A 21,137-nucleotide genomic window follows, 5' to 3' on the forward strand; every position below is an offset into this window, starting at 1 on the left:
CTAATCTGGAATATCATAGTAAGTGCTCTCTACAACAAAAATAGGACTTAATCATGCATTTTGTAGTTTAACCTTTAATTTGTCCTTAGAGGAACACAAATTATAGGCAATCTGCTCTGAGTTATGTCAGCAAAATGCCAAACTCACCATTAAGAATTAGAAATAACCTTGAAGAGATAAAGTGCAGAAAGAGCCATTTCAGAAATTAGAAGCAAAAATATAATAAATCATAACAGCAGAAAGTGCAGGTATCATCTGACCTGCAGAAGTGCCCAGTCTTCGCTGATCAACCACTCTGGATTATCTTGTCCGGCCTCGGTAGCCGGTTTGACAAGAGTCGGCAAAGGTTTTGCAAACTGCGTTTGTTGTTTCAACAAGATGTTTTTCTTTTGCTCTTTGCCCTCTCTGCGCATTTTCAACATTCCTGGAGTTGCTCGATCAAAAAGTGAACGAGGTGGAATAACTGTCTCTCCATGACGTTGCTTCTTCTTCCGACCTGCAGCTAAGACGAAAACCCCACATTATTGTCAAACAGTTACTACCATTCTTTGATTTCTCTGCTACTTATAGCTGCAAAATGCTCCTGTGTATAGAGTATTCCCCACTGCCTCTTAAAAACATTCTGTTAGTAACTGAGCAGAGCCTGGTATAAAGATCAGCCTTGTCCTAACACATAGTACAATGCTTGTTTTCTAAAACTGTCCTTTAAAAACACCGACATGTCTACATAGAAAGACACACTGTAAGAACTGAGGCTTTCGATGATTCTATTGCTTCAGGACCACAGTGAGACAAAGATTTTCATCTCTTCAGACCTGTAAATTTCATCTCTACTGGGCCAGATATGCAGGAGGTATGAAAAATCTTCTGATTTTTTTAACTTTCAGCAATAAATCTCAGAACAGTTTTGAACAAACACCTACCAGATGGATCTGTTTTGTGTCGTTTACGTTCCTTCCTGACATATACTGGAGGTAATTTTGATTCTGGAATAGGGGTGGTATCATACATCAGGCACATAACAGAATCTATGTAGATATCATTGTCATCCTGAGGTGGAGTGGGAGGAGTCCAAAGCTACACAGAACAAAATTTGCAGTTACTGCAATATAAACTCTTCACTGATGTTTGTGTTTGAAAAAAGAAAAAGTCTGTTTAGGCTGCCTGGTGTTGTTTTTACTTACTGGCATTATTTCAGTTTGTCCATCTGGACCTTCATAGACGTATTCCTACGCAGCAAAAAGAGAATACAATTCAAATGATCCAACTGAACCCTGAAGCAAAAGGTATTCTCAGAATAACTGTTAGGAAGTATACTATTACGAAAAACAGGGCTAATCAGGAATTACTTTGTTGTATGCATCCTCCCGAGTGTAGGTTAGAAGTTCCTCTTCATCCTCCCAAAGCATTTTTTGCTCTTTTTCCTTTAACTGCTTCATATGCTGGACTTCCCATGCTTTCTTTGCAGTTTTCAACTCCATCTAGATGAAAGTCAGACTCCTTATAAGCTTTATGCAGTAACAGACACTGCATTAAAAGGTATAAATTTGTGTTTTTTATGGACAAACTCCTTGAAATTTGACATTTTCAGGCGCACAGATCTTATAGCAATTTCTTGAAAGATACTTTCACAATCATTTAGAAGAGAGTTTTTGGTCTCTTGTGAGCATCTTTAAACCCTCAAAATAAAGCAAACTCAGGATTTCAGTTAAACAACCAAGACAACCAGAACACAGCTCCTTTACCCAAATAAACATGCTCAGTGCAATTAATGACATTTTTTTCCCCTGCTGTCACTAAAATACAACAAATATTTGCTGAGCTGTGTTGAAGAATGTCATTCCCATTTTATAAAAAAGAATTTAAGAACTGACACCTGCTTTAACCAAGAGAATTCCAAACTAATAAGCTCTCTGTAAGGCATTCTTGTATTCATAATGTATAGCAAGAGAAAATCACAGAAGTGCTTACAATATATTCCACGTCATTGGTGAAACTTTCACTTCACATTGAAAACAGAACCCTGCTTGTACATACTGTGACAGAACAACATAGAAGAGTAAGATTCGTTGTTTTACCTCATTCAGCCGTGGCTCACTCTCATCAACCGAGACGTGGAAGAGTTCTAAATAATTCAAAGCATACTTCTCAATTGGAGTCAGCTGAGAGAACGTAGCAAGGAAAAAAAAGTTAGTATTGAGGATAATAAAAAGAAACATTAACTGAAGGACAGTGTATCAAAGCTCTCCTTAAAACTAATCTCCCCCACTGATGTCTTAACATCTTAAGCCTGTAAGACATCTCCCATCCATTTAATGGGAGTATCAATCCCATAGACAACAAAGTTGCTTTAAGGCCAGACTGCAAAGAAATTGAACTACTTGAACTAAACATTACTTTTTAACCAAATAGTCATGGAAAGTCCTGATACCTGATCCACAACAGCAACTAACTCCTGCAGCTGTGAAGGCTCTTCGTTGTATTTTGTCTCGCAGAGCTCAGAGATTAAAGGTTCAATGCTTGATTCAGGTCCTATTTCTTGCACACAGTCATTTGACTCCTCATCCTCTTGTTCAATACTGTTGAGGGCCTTTCAGGAAGACATATTTTAAAAATAATGAAGACTTCAAAAATATGGAAAAAACCCCATAAGAAGTTCACTGAAATCCAAAACAAATTTCTGGAATAAGTCTCTGCTGAGGCAAGAGAAACAGTCCCCAGAAAGTATACCAATGTTGTACAGCTGTATTTTTAATGTATGTGTTAATAATTACCTCTATGAATGGTCTTGCAACTTTAGGTGAAATATTTTCTGCTGGAGATGGCTCTTGAGAAAGTACTACAAATTCTTCTGCTTTCACTCTAAATCCAGAATCCTCCATAGGAGAATGAACCTCAAACAATTCCTGAATCGTTTGCTTGGTAAGAAGAAGAAAAAAAAAATAAAAGAGAGAGAAGCACATTCAGCTTTCAGGACCTTTTTTTTTTTTATATAACTTTGAACTAGCTCAGGTTCAAGTGACCTTATAAACTATGGACTGACTAAATGAAAAAGAAACCTCTTTCTGGTATTCCTGGAAAACTGTCCATTTTCTCTTCTGTAACTTTCTCCTGTAGGACTACAGAGTAGAATAAAGTATTTCACATTCTTGAAGTTGTTGAAAACTTCATCCTTAGAAGCTCTGCAGAATTTTGCAGCAGGGTGCAAGAAATCAGAAAATATTAAGTCACATAGGTGATGTATGTGCATCACTATGCAAGTAATGGAATAAAAGGAGACGGAGAGTATATGAGAGAATGTGGCCCTAACATCTACAGTCCACACAAAATCATGAAATCTAATATGCTTACCTATCAATACTAGTCCAAACATATCTCTACTAAACTGTTATTAAACACTCCAACACAGATGCTTTAATTTTTTAAACACTGCAACACGGGTGTTTGAATCTATTTTGAATATTAAATTACCTGTGTTAAAAAGGCCATTGAATAGTCATTTCCCTGAGCAGCTACTTCTCTGATCAAGTCCTTTGTGCCATTTTTCAAAAGCTTCTCTTCTACAGAATTACCACTGACAAGCCTAAAAAAAAAAAAAAAAGGAAAAAGAAAAGAACAGAAATCTGATAAGTCATTTCCAAAACAGCTTTCAGAAACAAAAAGAGAAATTGCCCTTAGAGAGTAATGCTGAACTCTTAAACTGTGGTAGCTCTGATACAGGCCCAGAACAAAACACATACTACCACCTCTACTTGAAAGCTTTAACAATTAGTGTAATTAAAAAAAAAAAAACAAATCAAAGAACATCTCATTTAAAAAAAATTGTGTAAACTAACAGATAAAAACCACAAAGGTATGATTCATTCATTACATGTGGTGTTAAGAAAGATCACATTTTCATATAACCTGGCATCTTTTTTGTTGAAGTGAGATGAAGTTTTCAGCACTGTTTCCACTTTATTTCAGATCATACAGAGTAGCACTATCTGAATTAACCTTACGTTAAAGCATGTTAAAGAGTGGTCATTGGTCTGTAACCATCACCTGTATATATGGATATCTTTACATCTGCCAATTCTGTCACACCATTCCTGAGCTTTTGCATCCATCACTGGGTTTAGATCATTGTCATAGAACACAACGGTGTCTGCCTCGACAAGATTGACTCCAGTGGAACGACTGTGAGAGGAAAGGATGGCACAGAAAATGCGCTTGTCTCTGTTGAAGATTTTCATCAGCTCCTACATAAATGGAATACAAGAAAGGAGTACATAAACCATACATGAAAATAAAATACAAAACCAAATTCACTATAACCTAATAAAAAACAGACAAAAACAAGTCAAGTGTTTCAAAACGAATAAGAAATAAGGCAACTTTCCTTCCCTTGCTGTAGTATATAAAAGCCCGAGCAGCACATATTGCTGTAACAGCGGATAACCATGAGGGCAAACTTACCTGCCGTTGTTCATGGTTGGCATACTCATCAATCCTCACAAATGTGAGGAAATGGAAATTCAGGAACAATTCCAATATGTCCAACATTAGAATCATCTGTGACAAAATCAGCACACGGCGCCCTTCAGATTTCAACTTTTGAAGCAAGACAGCAAGAGCTTCTAATTTTCCTGTATTTCAAACAAGAAAACCAATCATAGTTTTATACAGAAATTCCGTTCCTGTGAAACAGGAAATTATTATCACCAGATGTCCTCCTTTACCTGAGTCATACTGCACCAGCCGGAGGTCAGGGAACTGTAGCAAGTGAGGAGTTGTAATCTGTTGCAACTGATGCAAGTGTGGAGCTGCCTTCTGCTTAAGACTGTGCTTAAGGAGTTTCAATCTGTGACTATATGCAGGGGGAGGATTTGCTACATACAAACACGGGGGAGCAGCAACTGCAGCTGGCAATACAAAGAGAGACCTGGGAAAAGAATTATAACAAGGGAACACCACTTTAAAAAGGTACATACAGAATTATCATCTGCAGCAATAACTTTCAGCCTGTCAACCAGGTAATTTTACACTATTAACTAACTGTTAAAGTGCTGCATTCCTTCAAAGTGTTAATATTGTCTATCTCCCCTTATCGTTTTGCTTTGTCTGCTTTGACAATAGCTTCCCTTAAGGTGTTTGCACTGTGACCACTGTCATTAGAGCTCAAACACAACAGAAACAAGGTTTTACAGCTTTTTTGAAAAGAAGCATTTAAGAAATAACTAAATGTGGTAAAGGCTTATGAGGTGGAGTCACACATTACCTGTTAACAATATCCTTTAGAGATTCTTGTTGCTGAACCAAAGTCAGGATCATTTCTTGCAGTGGGTTACTTGGGCCTCCAGAGGCACTTGAAGAAAGGCAACAGTTCACAAAGCCAGCCCACCTCCAACTGTTGGCTTCACTGGAAGACAGCTGAGAGGGCTTTCTTTCACCAGCCAAAGTACAAACACTCAGCAAGTCTCTGCCATACATTGGGGCCCGTGAACAACGGCGCTCATTGCCAGAAAATATTCTGTCCAGGCGCTCCTTCAAAAGTCGGTTCTTTTCTTCATATGTTTCCTTTGCCAAGAAAAGTTGAAAAAAAAAAATTGCTGCTCATGGCAATCACTTAGGAATCTGAGTTTCTTTAGAATTTTTTTTATACCCCCAGCATCCTAGATAACTACTACTTAGACCAATCAAAAAAAGGTGTAGTTTTTTTGATAAAATTTTAAGACTACAGCTAAATTCAATTCATATTAAAGAGTCAATTCTATCTTAGTTTAGCATCTTGTTTTTTTTAAAGTACAACTTTCATAGTTTCTAATGTATCAAAATTTGCCCAATTGGCTTTCTGTTCAAAACATATAGAAAATCTTATGATTCCTTTATTCATACATTACTACATAATTACGATATGTTACAGTTATAAGAACCTGTCTGCTCTTACAGCACAAGAAAGCTGTTAGGTGCTTTTATACACCAGAATTTATTTTAACTATGGATTACAGATTAAAATGCATGAGATTCATCAAGCTGAAACACTGACAAAAGTCGGGTTTTTTAGCTACTCTGTAATCATCAAAGTTCCTAATTAAGTCCAGCTTTGTAAATTATAGCTTTCAATTATGACATGGACCTAGTATCAATCCTAAAAAGTTGTGTTTCCATAAGAAAATAAAAAATAAGTACCTGCGATTGTCCATGTGTAGGTGCTGGTTTTAACACTGCTCCCATGTCACCAGATGACAAATTAGTAACTGCAGTTCTACCTGGAATACAAACTGAGGATAAACCTTGTGTTTATACATTTATTCTTCTGAAGATTGGTTTCATTTATTATTTTCAATAAGTAGACATTGCATAGCTGTAACACATCATAACTGCAGACAAATTTTTAGTCTAAATGTCCATTGGGTATTGCAAATTCATACTCTGTTACACATCAGATATCTTGACAGATTTTCACAAAAATCCAAGATAGATCAATGGACCTGCGCAATAGGTGTTAACATTTAGAAGTTATACTCTAAATCAGGAAAAGATTGTTCTAATTTATCTTAAACAAATCATCTAGGATTTTTCAGAAAGCATATGATTTCAGTATATCTACAAATTGATGAAACTATACGATAGAAACTCACAGTAGCATTCCTGTGAATTCAACTGCTAGCAGATGTTTTCCCAGACAGCTTACTAAACTATAAGAATATTACATACAAGTATACAATCAAAACTATAGTAATACCCTTCATGTACTAGCAAACTACACAGCAATATCTCTATTGTTTTTTGATCAACATCTTAATTATATTTTTAAGCAAGGAACCGATCTCATTTGCAGCAAGGCACCAAATACCTGAACAATATTTGCAAAGGGAAGGGGAAAACAGTAGCTTGATTAGATAGAGAAGCAAAGAAAAATAGATAAAAGCAAAATCAATGTGGAAAAACAGAGAGAATTGCTGGATATTCTCTGTCAGTATAAAAAAAAAAAATCAGGTCACCCTGATCATTCTTTGAAAAAAGTAACAAAGTATTTCGAACTCATTTCTTCCCACTAAGATCTGACCTAAGACACAACTGGTAAAAAAATTCTATATATTTAGTATAGTGTCAAGCTCTCCCAAGTTGCAAATTATCTAAAACTCCAGTACACATCACACACAATTCAGAAGGATTTGCTTCACAGTTTACCTGCTTGTGAACTCAACTTACAGAATTACGATCTATAACAATTTGGAGTTATATATCAATGTGATTTTAGTAATTGAATGTTTAGATAGAGACATTTCTTCAGGCTAGAAAACCTACCTTGCTGTGTCACTGCTGTGGAAGTTGGAACACCTGCTTGATGCTGGTTTCCTAAAGCGTTCAGAGCGTTCTGAACAGTTCCCGCTTGGGAAACAGTCTGCATGACAACCGGACCCTGAGGTCTCAAATACTGCTGACCAGGTGCTGAGACAATCTGAAGAACACTTCCTGCAATGGAGGAATTTAAAAAAATTAAGCTATATAGAGTGGAAAAGAATAAAACAGTGTTCTCTAGCAAAAGATCCTACTGTTACAAACTGATCTGAACTGAACTGTTTCAAACGATGCTAAATTTTCCCAGACAAGTTCATTACACCAATCTGATTTAAAGTTCCGTAATATCCGCCAGGAGGAAAATACTTAAGTGTTCATAGTTAAAGAGGAGATTAATGTTGCTGGGGTATCATTTTAAATCTAGGTATTTTATATGGAATTCGGATGAAATCCAATCAATCAAAAAGGAAATTTCTGTTTTTTAAAACTGAGCTACCTTTTTATCCCTGTCTCCTACAATAAACAGGTCAAGCAGAACAGTACAAGCAGTGCGGATGGAAAAACCTCCATAACATACAGCAACAAGGAACATGCTGCCCATGTGAAAACATAAGCAGTCTAAATAACAGAAAATTCCCTGTTGTGAAATAAGTACCTTGTAACTGCAAGGGTTGTCCTGCAGTGAGCTGGCGAAGTTGACTATGTGATAAAGTGAACTTGTTCCCTTGGAACTGCAGTGTTACAGGGGTCTCTGGCTGAGCGATTCTGCCTTGTGCTCCTGCTATAGAAGCCAGCTGGGCTATTTTTACTACCTCACCACCTGTTGAAGGGGGAAACAGGCATTAAAAAAAAAAAAAACAAGTGGGAGGCAGGTTGTTCAATATTCACAAGTCTAAGTTTTGGTTAGTAAACTGGTGCTGAAGCGCCTTCCATGCATAATTATACTTAGTGCATCGAAAGTGTCATATAGAAGTTAAGCAGGTATTGCTTTCTGTATTTGTTGGACAAACTGGAAAAAAGCTGATTGTTTAAAGGGTAAGAACATCAACATTTTAGAAATTATCACTTTCAATAGCAAAAAAGTTAAGAGCTACCTGAAAACTCATGTGACACTTTGTAAGAGAACGAGTATAGACATTAAAGTGATTTTCACTGCCTTTTCAAGAGCATGAAGGAAGGTTTAAGGAAGGGACAAAAATATTCACACATGTAGCACTGTAAATACACATTCAAAACAACCTGAAATTTGCTGATAAAACATGATTTATATTAAGTGATCTGCACTTAGACAAACCAAAAAGCTTTGAGGTGTCAAGGACCAAGCTTTTTGTGATTTAAATGCAGAAAGGTTAGAGGCATTTAAACATTAAGTTCTATGACATTGAGAAAATACTGGCGTGAAAATTTAGCTTTTGTAAAGGCAGTGCATTACCCCAGAGATAAAATTAATACATCAGTGCTCAGTACTCTCTACACATGCTAATAGGCAGTGCACATACAACCTTAAAGCAAAGCCTCATCACTTTTCTCTGCCTAACAGTCGCAACGTTTCTCTCTGCGAGAGGCCTTTAGCAGATGGATTAGTGTTTAATACGAAAGGAATAATTAGGATAGAGCTAAAACATTTGGTCTGAAGGAAGTCTTGCCAGCAGAAGAAACATGCAGAAATAGGAGATTAAGTTGACACCGCTAATGTATGTCCACAGCAATTCTATTGTTTCTTATCCAATTTTTGATTTTCCTTGGTCACAAGCAACGTACTGAGCAAGGCTAATCAGAAAAAAAAAACAACGATTCTGTACACATTTTTAGGGTGCCTAGTAACTTAACCTCATTGTAGTACAAAGGTGGGAGAAACCTTGAAAGGGGTGGCCACTTACTAGGCAACCGTGCCTGGGCCTGAGAGGTCAGTACCAGCCTCTGAGGCAGCACACTCTGTTGGATGGTGTGCGGGGGGGCCTGTGGCTGGGCCTGGCCTAGCTGGGAGGGCTGTGCAGAGGTCTGGCCCCGCGGTTTCACAGGGTTGGCTGTGCTAGTTGCTGTGGTGAAGGTCGCTGCGGGCTGGTGTCTTGGAGCACTGGTGGAAGCCTGAGTTGTCTGAAACTGTGCTGCTGCAGCTGCAATCAATAAGGGTTGTTTGTGCAAGCTGTTAGAGGTTTTAACTCCACTCTTTTAAACAACCTGCATTAAAAAGAAACCTTCCAACAGGATATTAAAATGGCTACAGGAACAGCTTGTCCTTACAGACTGGGATTTCTATCCACACCTTTTACTCCATCCTATTTTTACAACATTATATATTTGGAAAGCATTGTTTAAAGTTAAATAAATACACAAAAGCACTGTAAATTCCCATCTTTGACAGAACATTACATGTGATCAGGGTATAAATACCAACTGTGCCATATTTACTCCATACGCTAACAATTAGGTTACACAAAGCTTAGTTTTGCATTACACTGGCAGATCATACTGTAGAAACTAGTGGGGAAACTTACTGGCAATTAGTCTGTTGGTATTTTTAAGCCATTAGTATTCTAGACCATTAAGCTAGAGGGAAAGGAGTTCTATTAACACACTACTTGTACCCATCTATGCAGAGGTTCAGGTAGCCAACTCAGCACTAACTCTCTTACCTTGATTTGAAGACACCGTAGCTATGGGTGACCTTCCTCTTACTTGTCCCTGTTGAGTTACCGTCGCTGTGGTCACTGTGCGCTGTACTTGGGTGCTTGGGAAAACTACAGTCCTGCCCTCAGGTTTCTGACCATACTGAACAGGCTGGAACAACCTGAAAAGTATACGAAAAGTCAGTCTATAGGAAGACCACGGGTTGGCCTTCAAAAATAAACTACATCACCAGAGGAAAATACAAACTGATCACATCAGAGGCTGGTGGCTGAAGCTGGCAAGACTCATCACTTCAGCAAACTTCACATGTGGACATTTTATAAAGTGATTTTTTTTGCTAAGTCCAAGAAAGAAGAAAACCTTCACCACCATTCATCCAATTTAATGTAGGATACATCAGAATTACAACAAAGAATTTAGAGTGTAGCCCCATATCTGGAAAAAGAATGGAGCTCTCGTATTATTTCCAGAGAGACATCACATGCTAGCAGGTCATCAGGCAGGTCCTTTGCACCAGAAAAACAGTTCCACATTACTTCATGATGTACCCCACTAGGAGAGAAACACTCTTTAAAAAAAACTATAAAACTTCATATGTCTCTTATAACACTGCAAGCACAGCTAACACTGTAGGCCCAGCTTAGTCTTGAAGAATTATCTCCATGCTCATTTTGCAAACCAACACTCCCCTGCCATAAACAGGGACCCCAAGAATAAAATTAATCTGCTGGTGAAGTAAAACCTATGGGAAATCCATAAACAAACTTCAACCTCAAAAAACTATTCAAATAGAATCACTGTTTTCTAGGGTAAACAAGAAAGCAACAGAATAATAAAATGCAAAGTCAAGTCTGAGGTTTTGCGTAAATCACATTACCAGAGATGCAGACAGAACTCTGTAAACATAGCAAAAGAACTACATTTTCCTCCTGTAGTTCTGGCTTAAAAGGAGGACATTTGTACATACCTGCTTGGTTTGAGCTTCACTGGATTAGGCCTAGCTGGTGGTGGAGGAGAGCTGTAGATTTCTTCAATCAACTTTCTAGTAACCTTTTGTTTTGGCAACATTTGTGCTTCATAATGAGTCATTTTGTTTTCCATTCCAATGAGATCAAAAAGAGACAGGTCTGATTCCTAGGAATATCATAAAATAAGGTCTACGTGATGACCTGAACAGTTAAGTCCTCTCTATGTGCTATGTTGAATTAACTTTCTATGTTTTACTTTTTAACTTTAAATAAATGCTTTAAGTTTAAAAAGTAAACTATTAATTATTAGCCAATACTGTCTAGAAATCTTCAAAATACATCTTAAGCTGACAGTCCCATTTTAAGCATCAGAAAAAGAGCTGACATCATCAGCCAGTTATGTAAATCAAAGCAAGGCACGCTCTATTCTTCATATACCTAACTATTCTTTATATACCATAACTGCCAAAGAATTAAGTAGAACTTTAAAAGGTGTCTGTTGACTATCAAGCTCAAATGCCAAACTATGATGCATAAGATAACAATATTAAATACTGAAATTCTACAAAGGCATTATGAGAGAAAACAAAACAGTTTACTTTCTACTCACCTTCCAAATATCCCTTTCTAGGGCACTCAGTACCAGAGACGCAGTTCTGTATTCCAGTGTTTCCGATACATAAGAGGTACTTGAAAGCCGGGGGTTTATCAGATCAGGGTGATTACAAATCCGTTGCAGCTGCATCAGGACATGCAGGACACTGATGAAGTGTCCACTTTTGAGGGCTTCTTGTGTTCTGCCAAATAATTTATAGAGAAACACATTAATTTAAGTACTGCTTTTATGGAAACGTCCCTAATCAGCAAGGTGAGAATGTGCAATGCAGTATGTTATGCAAAAGTCTTAAAACAAGCTTAGATTTTACCTAGGTCTTTCTAGAGCTTTTTAAGTAGCACTGTACCAAATGTAAATATGCACACATGAAACTTAAGCACCAGTGCTACCTTACAGTCAAATACAACCTAACCAGTTTCCTATCCTCTACCTCCTTCATTTCTGTTTCATCCCTGCACCTATCAATAACCACTTGGTATCACAGCACTGGGTGTGAGAAGAAAAACTTCAGGCTTTAAGAAATAAAAAAACCACTCATTAGAGACAAACCTTAAAATGAAATGGAAGCAAACCTGATCATTATAACTTGATTTTTAGATTCCAGAGGTAAATGGATGTTTTTCATTAGGCCCATAGAATCACTTGCCTGTAATTTTATTTTACAATGTAATCACATACTATTCACTGGTCATAATGAAAACTTCAGAAAAACACTAAAACATCCTACTGCGACAATCATTTATCATCTTCCTTAAGCACCAAAAACACAGCATTTTTATTTACTATTTTAACTCCTTACCCTGGTTGCAATATGACATCTTCATACATAGCTTTTTGTCGACTAGAAAGACGACACTTTAGCACATGTTCATATTTCTTTGTTAGCTGCTTTTCAACGTCTCTCTTTGATCTTCGCAAAATAAATGGCTGAATCATCTGAAACATTTCATAATTGAGGGAAAATAAATTCTCACTTCAAAGACGCAGTTTTACAACAGGAAGCTAAACCTATTCACACCTAACACATCTGATGTGATAAACCTCATATGACATATGTAATCATATTGCTACGCACACAGTTGTATAGGCATTAATTTGTTCTTTAATTTCTGCATGTTATGCTTCAAAATCTGAGCCTTGTATTATTTTTTAAACCTCCATACTATTCTGGTAGCAGACACCCCTGGCTTTCAGCAAAAAAATTCTGTCTGAACTGAACAACGTGTTAAGAAAGGCCAGAAATTTCGAGGTGAACCACATCTTTTCCTTTTATCCTTTTTTTTTTTTGACCCCCAACAACTTAACTATTGTAGTAGGACAGATGAGAAAAAATGACAACATACTCTGTGTAACCTGATGACCAGTTTATGGCAATAATCCTGGTTCTCCTCATTAGGTGCTTTTACTGGAAAATCTAGGTAAGGTCTGGAAATTCCCGGAATCAGAAAGTGTACCATGGTCCACAACTCCATCAATGTGTTATGCAAAGGAGTGTCTATCAGAAGCAAACGATGCTGGCTGTGAATAACAAAAGAAGATTTTAAACTCATACAGCATTTAGCTAGCATCATTATGAAAAGAACACCAATATTCAAACACTGTTTACTGTAGCTTGAGGTTTGTCAGATACACAGAAGAAATAGTAGGGCTAATAAAATTAAATCTAAGATAAATAATTTTTTTAGTCTTGAATATACCACCAAACTCGCTTCCTCACAGCAAGTATCAGAACATACAGGGACTTCTTTTTTGGGAGCACAGTGTCAGCAAAGAATTACAGTGTAACGATAGTGGCAACAAAAAGATCCTGAGCATGTCTCTGAATCCTGATTGTTTCAACTAAAGGCACTGCTGTAGGTGTGTATGTTGAACAGGAAACCAGGCAGACCAAATCCAGAGGGTTTTTTTATCAGTTTTCTGTTATGAAGAGAACTGTGTGACACGAAGAGAGAAAACCCAGTGCCAGTAGAAAAACAATTCTCTGTTCCACACCTGCGGAGACTGAAAAGTGCCTCCCAGTGTTTCTCAGTCATGTTCTTTATTTGTTGCATCTCATCTACTATTAAGTATTTCCATCGCATTTTCATAAATGCTGGGTGACCTTTGAACAGCTGTTTGTAGGAAGTGATACACACATTGAAGCTGTTGGGTTCTGTCCATTCCTAGAAAAAAGGAGAGAGGATAAGACACAAAAGTTAAGGAAGAACTCTCTAGTATCTTACAACCAGTGACTCCTTTACTAAGAACAGAAAGATGCTATGACCCACAGCGTTCCAAAAGACAGTCTTGGTCTTTGAATTAACATCAGTTCAGAAAGCAGGTTAAGTATTGCACGCATTGATCAATACCAAGGAGTTCCAAAAATGCCTTTGAAAATCTAGAACTGCTAGGTGTGAATCTCTGTAAACCAGCTTGTAGTGTTAGAAACTTCCCATACCCAACAGAATGCAAGCAACATATAGATAAATGCATGTTAAAGGAAGAGTCTTGCCATATAAAATGCTAAATACAACACGATAAGAGTTGCAAAATACAGTACCTGTCTTTTTGCCCTAAGTTCCCTTTGGCTGCCAAAGTAGAGAAGTATTTTCAACCCTGGGCACCAGCGTTTCAATTCCAGCTCCCATTTCAATATGTTACAGCTCCGTACAACAACAAGGTGAGGGCCCCAATTACCTACAGAAGGGAAACATAGCAGTTAACAGTAGAGACTCCTGACAATTCATGTGGCTTATATTCTCCCCTGATTTTTAAGTGTAGTGCACTAAATTCATCAATAAAAGTGAGATCCAGTAACAACAGAGGTATTTTAATGACTAATCTGTTCTTTATTATTTTTCAGACCTCAAGTACCCCTTGTGCACCCAATATTTATTTTTCCCTCAACTACATTAACTGCTTGAATGAGAGATACTACCTCCACAACAAGCTTTGCCTTACTTATATTGTTAAACCATCCTCAGTACAACACTACTATTAGTAATATCTGGGATTGTATACAAAACATACTTGTCCAATCGTTCATATTTACTCCTTGAATTTAACTATCTGTGGCCATCTGGTCATTAAATAATTTGTAAGGCCTTTTTATACTAATAGACAACAATTCAGAAGAATTTTATCACCTAGAAGGTAACAGCAGATTGATTGAACAGGATACTTCATAAGGCGGCACTCCTATGTTACACAATCTAAGAAAGTTTCTCTATCATAATCTTACTCTGTGCAATAACTAAAGTCTGATACAGTTCAGCAGAAAAAAACGTGGCCCTAGGCTACAATTCACAAAGATAATGCTGGCCAAGTACCTGTATAATATTGCTAGGGAAATGAACTTACCTTCATTACAAGCCAAATGGGCAAAAAAGGCGATAATTTGCACTGTTTTTCCAAGCCCAGCCTCATCTGCCAGAATGCCATTGAGATTCTTCCTGTACAGCTTTGCTAGCCAGTCAAGCCCAATCTTTTGATATTCTCTGAGAGGCCCATACAGTAGCGACGGTGTACTGTATTTTACCTGTAATGTGAATGATTTGATACTTTTTTCTGAGTTAAATTCACAGAGCATGTCATAAAACATAACCATTCTGTAGTTCATTAACTAGAAAATATTTATTGTAATTTATTGCTTAAAACCTGTGAAATCATTAAAAATGCATTCTTTATGTAAAGGAAAGAACATATAGTAGCAGCAAACAGAGAGTCTTACTGCTGTTGTTATCCTAGAGCTGCCTTTAGGTAACAACATTTCTGCTGCAGCAGCAACTTCTGCTATGTCTCGCATATGCTTCTTTGGAGGACTTGATCTGTCTATGCCCTTGTACTGGTCAATGGTGAGAAGGGAGTCTATGAGGACAGCTTCTTTCTGAGGACTTTCCCTATCAGAGATGTGGTCTTCCATTTCTATGAGAGAGAAAAATTACATTGGCATTTAAAATAAACTTAAGTATCAGTTACGCAAAGGAATTGAGATGGCTAGAATTCAGACAGCAGTCTAAAAGAAGGCAGTTAACTTTTAAAAACAATTCTATGATTTTCAAGCAAAAATGAAAATAGCCTAAGCTCAGGATCATGTACATGTTCCGGGTGTCCACACTAGGTAGGCTAACATGACCATCAGCTTTTCACAACTTCTAGGGAGGTCCTCTCATACTACCTAAAACCTATCCTCAAATATGTAATTTTATTCTCACTTCAATACAGAACAGATGGCATCTGTGTAATAATAGCTAGCAATGAAGTATGCTTTTTAATTCAGTGTAGAGAGGCTCTTCTATGGCTCACTATTGTTCCTGAGAATCTCACACATCTTGACTTTAAGCCAGGCAAACACTACGTTCTTTCCATAAACAGAGAAATTTAAAAAAAAAAGTAATAAATTCTTCACAACCATTGTCCAAAAATATTTAGTAATAACAGGAATAAAACTGATTTTTCTAATGATTATTCCAAATGCTTAGCAAGAAAGTCACTTGTTTCAACCTTCCTAAACAAAAAGTAATTTACCTTCCTCACTGCTATCCTCTTCGCTGTCAGGCTTTGGCTGGGGCCAGTGAAAATTTTCTGCAAAGGCACCTTCATACATCTTGAATAAATCTTCCAGAGGCAATTCAGCTGAAGATCAAGAAAGGATGTTAAGTTTCAAAATATCAAAACTTGTAACAATCAATACCATTGTTTTTAATCTCATTACATTCTTCACAATTGTATAAGCCAGTTCTCTAATCAGAAGTTAATTGAAGAGGTAATTATTAGATGAATGACAGCAATATTTATTTAATGACCTCCATTACAGAGAACACTTGGCATTACACCAAGCAGTTTGTTCACCCAGCTTGCTTTGTTCTATATAACAAACCCCACACACAAACTGAGAGTGAACCACTGGTCACGGAGATACGGGCACCAAATCCAGCCAAGTGGCTGAAAGACAATTCAAGACTTCAAAGTTTCAAAACTGAGCTGTACCTGAACCCCACTAAACAATATCTCCATGATTCCTAGTCTGATCTGTTGAAGCAGCAATGTGCATGCTGGGGGTGGCCAGTCAATCAGGAAACATCCTCATTAGGAACTTGGCTGACTGGCCAAGAGTTAGAATCCCTCCAACTGGCCAGCTGGCTGCAGCCACTAAGCTGCCAAACAGACCAAACAAACAGATTTGGAAACTGCATATTAACTGCCAGGCGAGCTTAGCTTAATGGGAAGCTTGCCTCTAAAACTCAGCAAGGTTTTCACCACGATAAGCAAAGTGATCCCTATGGGATACTTTGCATACATCAAGCTCAGCAGAGCAGTTATTGTTTTGTTACTAATGAAAGAGAGCTGCTAGCCAGAGCACTGGCCCTAACAGCCCCTTATCTTCAAGTATTTATATCCCCGAAGATCAGCTCTTCAGGGCCCTTTCAGACTTATCAGGTGGGTCACAAAACCCTTCGGAGATACTCAAGACGGTTGATGATAAAATGTTCATGTTCAATCCGATACAATTCTGGTTTTAAGTATTTATCATGCACTCCTAGAACTTAAGGTTGAGGCTTTTGGTGTGAGGTTTTAAAGAAATGCAGTCCTTCAGCAGAGAAACACTTTTTCTCAAGTTACCTTGTGTGATAACTAGTTAAGTACTCAGACTGCTTCATAAAGTACAGATGCCCATCGTCATCCCATAAACTAACCGCTACAATTTTCCAAACAGAAAAAAATAAATACAGATTACATTTGACTGACCATCTGAATGCATTCGACTTCTCACCTATAACCCTATTTACAAATACAATAGCCGCTGCATGTTTTCACCTGTTGTTTCAGAGCCTACCACAGAGACAAATCAAGCTCCACGCCTACCTTCTTTGGCTAGATTAGACAACTCAGTTTGATGGTTTATGTTTCCTTCTCTAGCCTCTTGTTCTTCAATTGTTTCTTCTTCATCTTCAACTAAAGTAAAAACAAATGCTAGCCTTGACATTCAAATCACAATAATTCAGGAAGTTTGTAATTATATGCCTCTGAAGTGTACTAGCATAGAAGTCAGCATGTAAGTCATCAGGATTCAAAAAGAATGAGATGCATGGAAAACAAGCAACTATACACAGAACTTAAAAGGTAAGTGTAAAGGAGAGAAGCACTTGTGCCTCAGGACGAAAGGTAGTCTTGAACTCTCGAGTGCTGGTTGACAATGGTCACCAGAGATGCCTTATTCTGTGGCTTTAAACTGGGGATTTTCTTTGTGAAAAACACAGATGTCATCACAAGAAAAGAACTAAAGTATATGGGTTATTCAGCCTGAAATCCTCAAAGGAAGTTTAAGACCACTGGTAAGGTTTAAGAAACAAAGGAATGAGGACAGAAAGAATTAAAATTCACCAAGAATGATGACAGTGTGTTTTCAGGGACAATTTTTCACTGATTTTTTTAAGAAAAAATTACTATCTAATTGACTATCTAATCTCTCTAAAAAATGGATGAAGGCTGGTACTTGGTTTGTGAAAAGTACTGCATCCATGCAGTAAGACTGAAGACCTGTGGTTTCATGGTTTTAATATACAACTTATGTACTATTCTACAGATGTACAATTTTGAAAAGTGACTTACCTTCCTCATCAGTCAAAGATGTGCTTGCCTTTCTTTTCCTTCCAGCTGATGAAGACCCCTACCATTAAATAATTAAAATATGTAAAATCATAGAAAACAAAGTTAGGGAGTTTTTTTGTTTGTTTTTCAAAGAAAGCAACAAGTGCCCTGCAATCACAACAGGATCTGCTAACAGACATTTAACAACTACTAGCACTTCCCTGGCCATGCGAAAACAGATACTCTGCTTCTATATTGAAGGTAGCAAGCAATCAGCCACTTCAAGTGTTTGTGGTGCAAATTACTCAGGTCCAGCTGTGGCACAGAACCAAAAAACTAAAAACCTTATCGAGGCACAAAACTTTTACCCAGGTTGGAATCAAGGACTAAATTTTCACCAGTCAATAAAAAAGGGATATGGCACAGGCCTACAATTGTTGACTCTCCGCTGTCCAGAATACTCTGTAGTGCAGTTTAGCCTCTGCAAATTAACACTCGCAGACAGTGCTAGGCCACCGTTTGGCTGATAACACATGCTAAAGCTTGTTCCTATCAGGAAATTCAGATGCAGGCATTCAGCTTGGTGAAAGGGGAGCATTTCAGCAAATGGGCATCAGCTGCGCCATGCCAGATGGCTCAGGGTCTCGGAACAATCCCCTGCCCATTTTTTCTCCTATTGCACAGATGCAGCCAAGGAGTCCTAGCATACAGCAGATGAAACTCCTGCCCAAAACAAAGTCTAGCAATTAATTTGTACATTTTGTTGGTCCTGCAATCTTAGAATGAAAGATTCAAAGCCACTGAGTAAGCATGAATTCTTCCTTTAAAAGACATATATCAACCATAATCCACCTCCCCGTTAAAAGTTGTGGATCATAACCAGAAAAATTTATATTTGTGCTTACAACAATACGTTTAATTGTCCATAACTACACAGGAATATGCTTATCATCACCATGTATTTAAGGAAAACATTTCATGTTTATCAAAACTTTCTTTTCACACAGGTACTCGTATTTAAATGAATTTGACAGGGTTTTTAAGAAACCAGAAGGACTTACCATTTCACTTTCTTTCTCCAATAAAAGGTCCTCTGCAAATTTTGTATCCTTACCTGGAAAATTATTATACTTGATGTATGCATTAGTCACTCAGCAATTTTACATTTCTTACATGATCTTTTAAATGCATTCAACATAAAACACAAGAAATACTAACAAAGTCTGTCGTAAAAACATAAAATATGCATAACTCATAGTTCAGATCTGTTCACAGCCTATTATTTAACATCTCACAATTCTACCACCAACAGCATTAAACTCCACTGAGTACATAAAACAATAGCATCAGAATTTATACTGGATTTCTTAGGAAATAGGATACAATTACCTTTCCTTGAAATTCTCTTTAAATTCAAAGCTTTTTTCCTTTTCTCTTGAAATTCAATTTGCAGTTTTATCTCAACAACCTGAAATGTAAATCAAGTCTAATAAAGCATTTACACTTTAGAAATAAATTACTGAAGATGAAAGAACAGTATGACTTGCACAAGTATTAATAAGTCGGTATTTTACCTGTTCAATGTTAGACCAGAAGTATTCTATTTCTCTAGCAATTGATGCAGCAATTCGCCTCAGTTTGTTTTGTTCTTCCCTTTTAGCTCGCTCTTCATTAAGTTTCTTTTCTTCATGATAACGAGCCACAGTTCTCACCATCTAAAACACCATGAGAGATACTGAATTAAGTTACCTCAAAATACACATAATTGCATTTCCTAAGAGCATACTGGTTATCAGCAGCCAGATGCTGACACAGCTTTACACAGATAGCACTTACTTCCAATAAGTCTAATTCTTACCATGCCAATAAAACAGACATGAAACTTGAAGGAAAAACAAAAATACAAGAACTATAACTAAGCAATCAAGTAGGAAACTCTTAATTTACTACTCTCTTAACACAAAAATTAGAAAAAAATCTACTGAAATTAGCAGCAAACACACAAAATAAAACTTTTTTTCAGACAGCATATATGAAGTCATAGAAACCACACCACAAAACGTCAGAGATCAAAGGTAAAATGAGTTCAAAGAGTGTACATACATGAGTGAAAGATCAGTCAATGGCTCAATGGCTGTTAAAGACTCACTTGATTGCAACCTTAGGTCAGGAGGCCCCTAAAACACTGACTTCCAGAAGTTTGAAGCATAGTGCCAGGGGAAGGATGATTTCACACTTGCCCTTCCTATTTCTCCTATTCTTAAAAACCTACCATTGGCTACAAAGGGAGTAAGTGCTTCAAATACACATTTAAATTATACTCAAAATGCAGATCTTCATTTTACAAAATTATACACTTATTTCAATACTTCGCTTGTAAGAAAGAGAGTTCTGAGCTTCCATTATTTCAGAATATACAACAGAAAACAACACGGCAATTTAAAGATGACCTTCAGTTGCTCTGTTTTCAAACTGGCCATAAATGTATCAAAAGAAAAGCTTTGCTTACTGTAAATAAACAGATTTTATATATTTCATCTCACACCACTCCAATTTTTACTCCATCACTGACTTAATTACTCCCTGCCCTCTTCCCCTATGGAAACAGCTCTCTACCATGTTTCCACGGCTGTCCTTAGAACTCCATGGTTTCTCCTTCATCTTTTTCTAAGATTAAGAGAGAAGAATTAGGCAGACAACCACACTTAATTGAAGTTATTTACAAAATTCTATATTTATTCTTCACTGAGAGGGCATAACTGATTTGTGAGACAGGCATGATACCTGTACTCTTAAAATATGACACAGTCAACATGTTGACTGGGTCCCCTAAAACAAGCTATTTGATTTCCAGAGTAATAAAATCCACAAGATACAAAACTGTTATTTGCATCCATAATCAATACAATCATCTAGTCTGTTTCAAATGCTAGAATATTCAAAGCTGACAACATGGATTCTCATTTAAATTAAAAATCAGTGCCTTATATTCCCATCACTTCTATCTGTACAAAAAGAACATTTTCACTAGTTTGCTGCCAAGCTGAGTGATACCAAGATCTATT

General features: G+C 37.2%; 1 protein-coding gene across 1 annotated transcript in view; it reads right to left on the reverse strand.

Annotated features, from left to right (window-relative positions):
• Nucleotides 1-21,137, reverse strand: part of EP400 (E1A binding protein p400) — a 43,805-nt gene that overhangs the window by 11,923 nt on the left and 10,745 nt on the right. Inside the window, exons 7-37 of the mRNA XM_010087119.1 lie at nt 19,647-19,787; nt 19,462-19,540; nt 19,134-19,186; nt 18,094-18,151; nt 17,347-17,436; nt 16,009-16,116; nt 15,212-15,405; nt 14,842-15,019; nt 14,042-14,178; nt 13,495-13,664; nt 12,846-13,020; nt 12,302-12,438; nt 11,497-11,683; nt 10,886-11,052; nt 9,924-10,078; nt 9,168-9,404; nt 7,943-8,107; nt 7,294-7,461; nt 6,172-6,263; nt 5,261-5,559; nt 4,722-4,924; nt 4,459-4,628; nt 4,045-4,241; nt 3,472-3,583; nt 2,775-2,918; nt 2,432-2,590; nt 2,079-2,162; nt 1,350-1,481; nt 1,185-1,229; nt 924-1,077; nt 261-502 (exon numbers count right to left, since the gene is read on the reverse strand). Of these exons, the coding sequence (XP_010085421.1) occupies nt 261-502; nt 924-1,077; nt 1,185-1,229; nt 1,350-1,481; nt 2,079-2,162; nt 2,432-2,590; nt 2,775-2,918; nt 3,472-3,583; nt 4,045-4,241; nt 4,459-4,628; nt 4,722-4,924; nt 5,261-5,559; nt 6,172-6,263; nt 7,294-7,461; nt 7,943-8,107; nt 9,168-9,404; nt 9,924-10,078; nt 10,886-11,052; nt 11,497-11,683; nt 12,302-12,438; nt 12,846-13,020; nt 13,495-13,664; nt 14,042-14,178; nt 14,842-15,019; nt 15,212-15,405; nt 16,009-16,116; nt 17,347-17,436; nt 18,094-18,151; nt 19,134-19,186; nt 19,462-19,540; nt 19,647-19,787 (4,632 nt within the window). The remainder of the gene's footprint in view (nt 1-260; nt 503-923; nt 1,078-1,184; nt 1,230-1,349; nt 1,482-2,078; nt 2,163-2,431; nt 2,591-2,774; nt 2,919-3,471; nt 3,584-4,044; nt 4,242-4,458; nt 4,629-4,721; nt 4,925-5,260; nt 5,560-6,171; nt 6,264-7,293; nt 7,462-7,942; nt 8,108-9,167; nt 9,405-9,923; nt 10,079-10,885; nt 11,053-11,496; nt 11,684-12,301; nt 12,439-12,845; nt 13,021-13,494; nt 13,665-14,041; nt 14,179-14,841; nt 15,020-15,211; nt 15,406-16,008; nt 16,117-17,346; nt 17,437-18,093; nt 18,152-19,133; nt 19,187-19,461; nt 19,541-19,646; nt 19,788-21,137) is intronic.

Source organism: Pterocles gutturalis, unplaced genomic scaffold (genome assembly GCF_000699245.1).
Source record: "Pterocles gutturalis isolate BGI_N339 unplaced genomic scaffold, ASM69924v1 scaffold44651, whole genome shotgun sequence".
Classification (NCBI taxonomy): Eukaryota; Metazoa; Chordata; class Aves; order Pterocliformes; family Pteroclidae; genus Pterocles; species Pterocles gutturalis.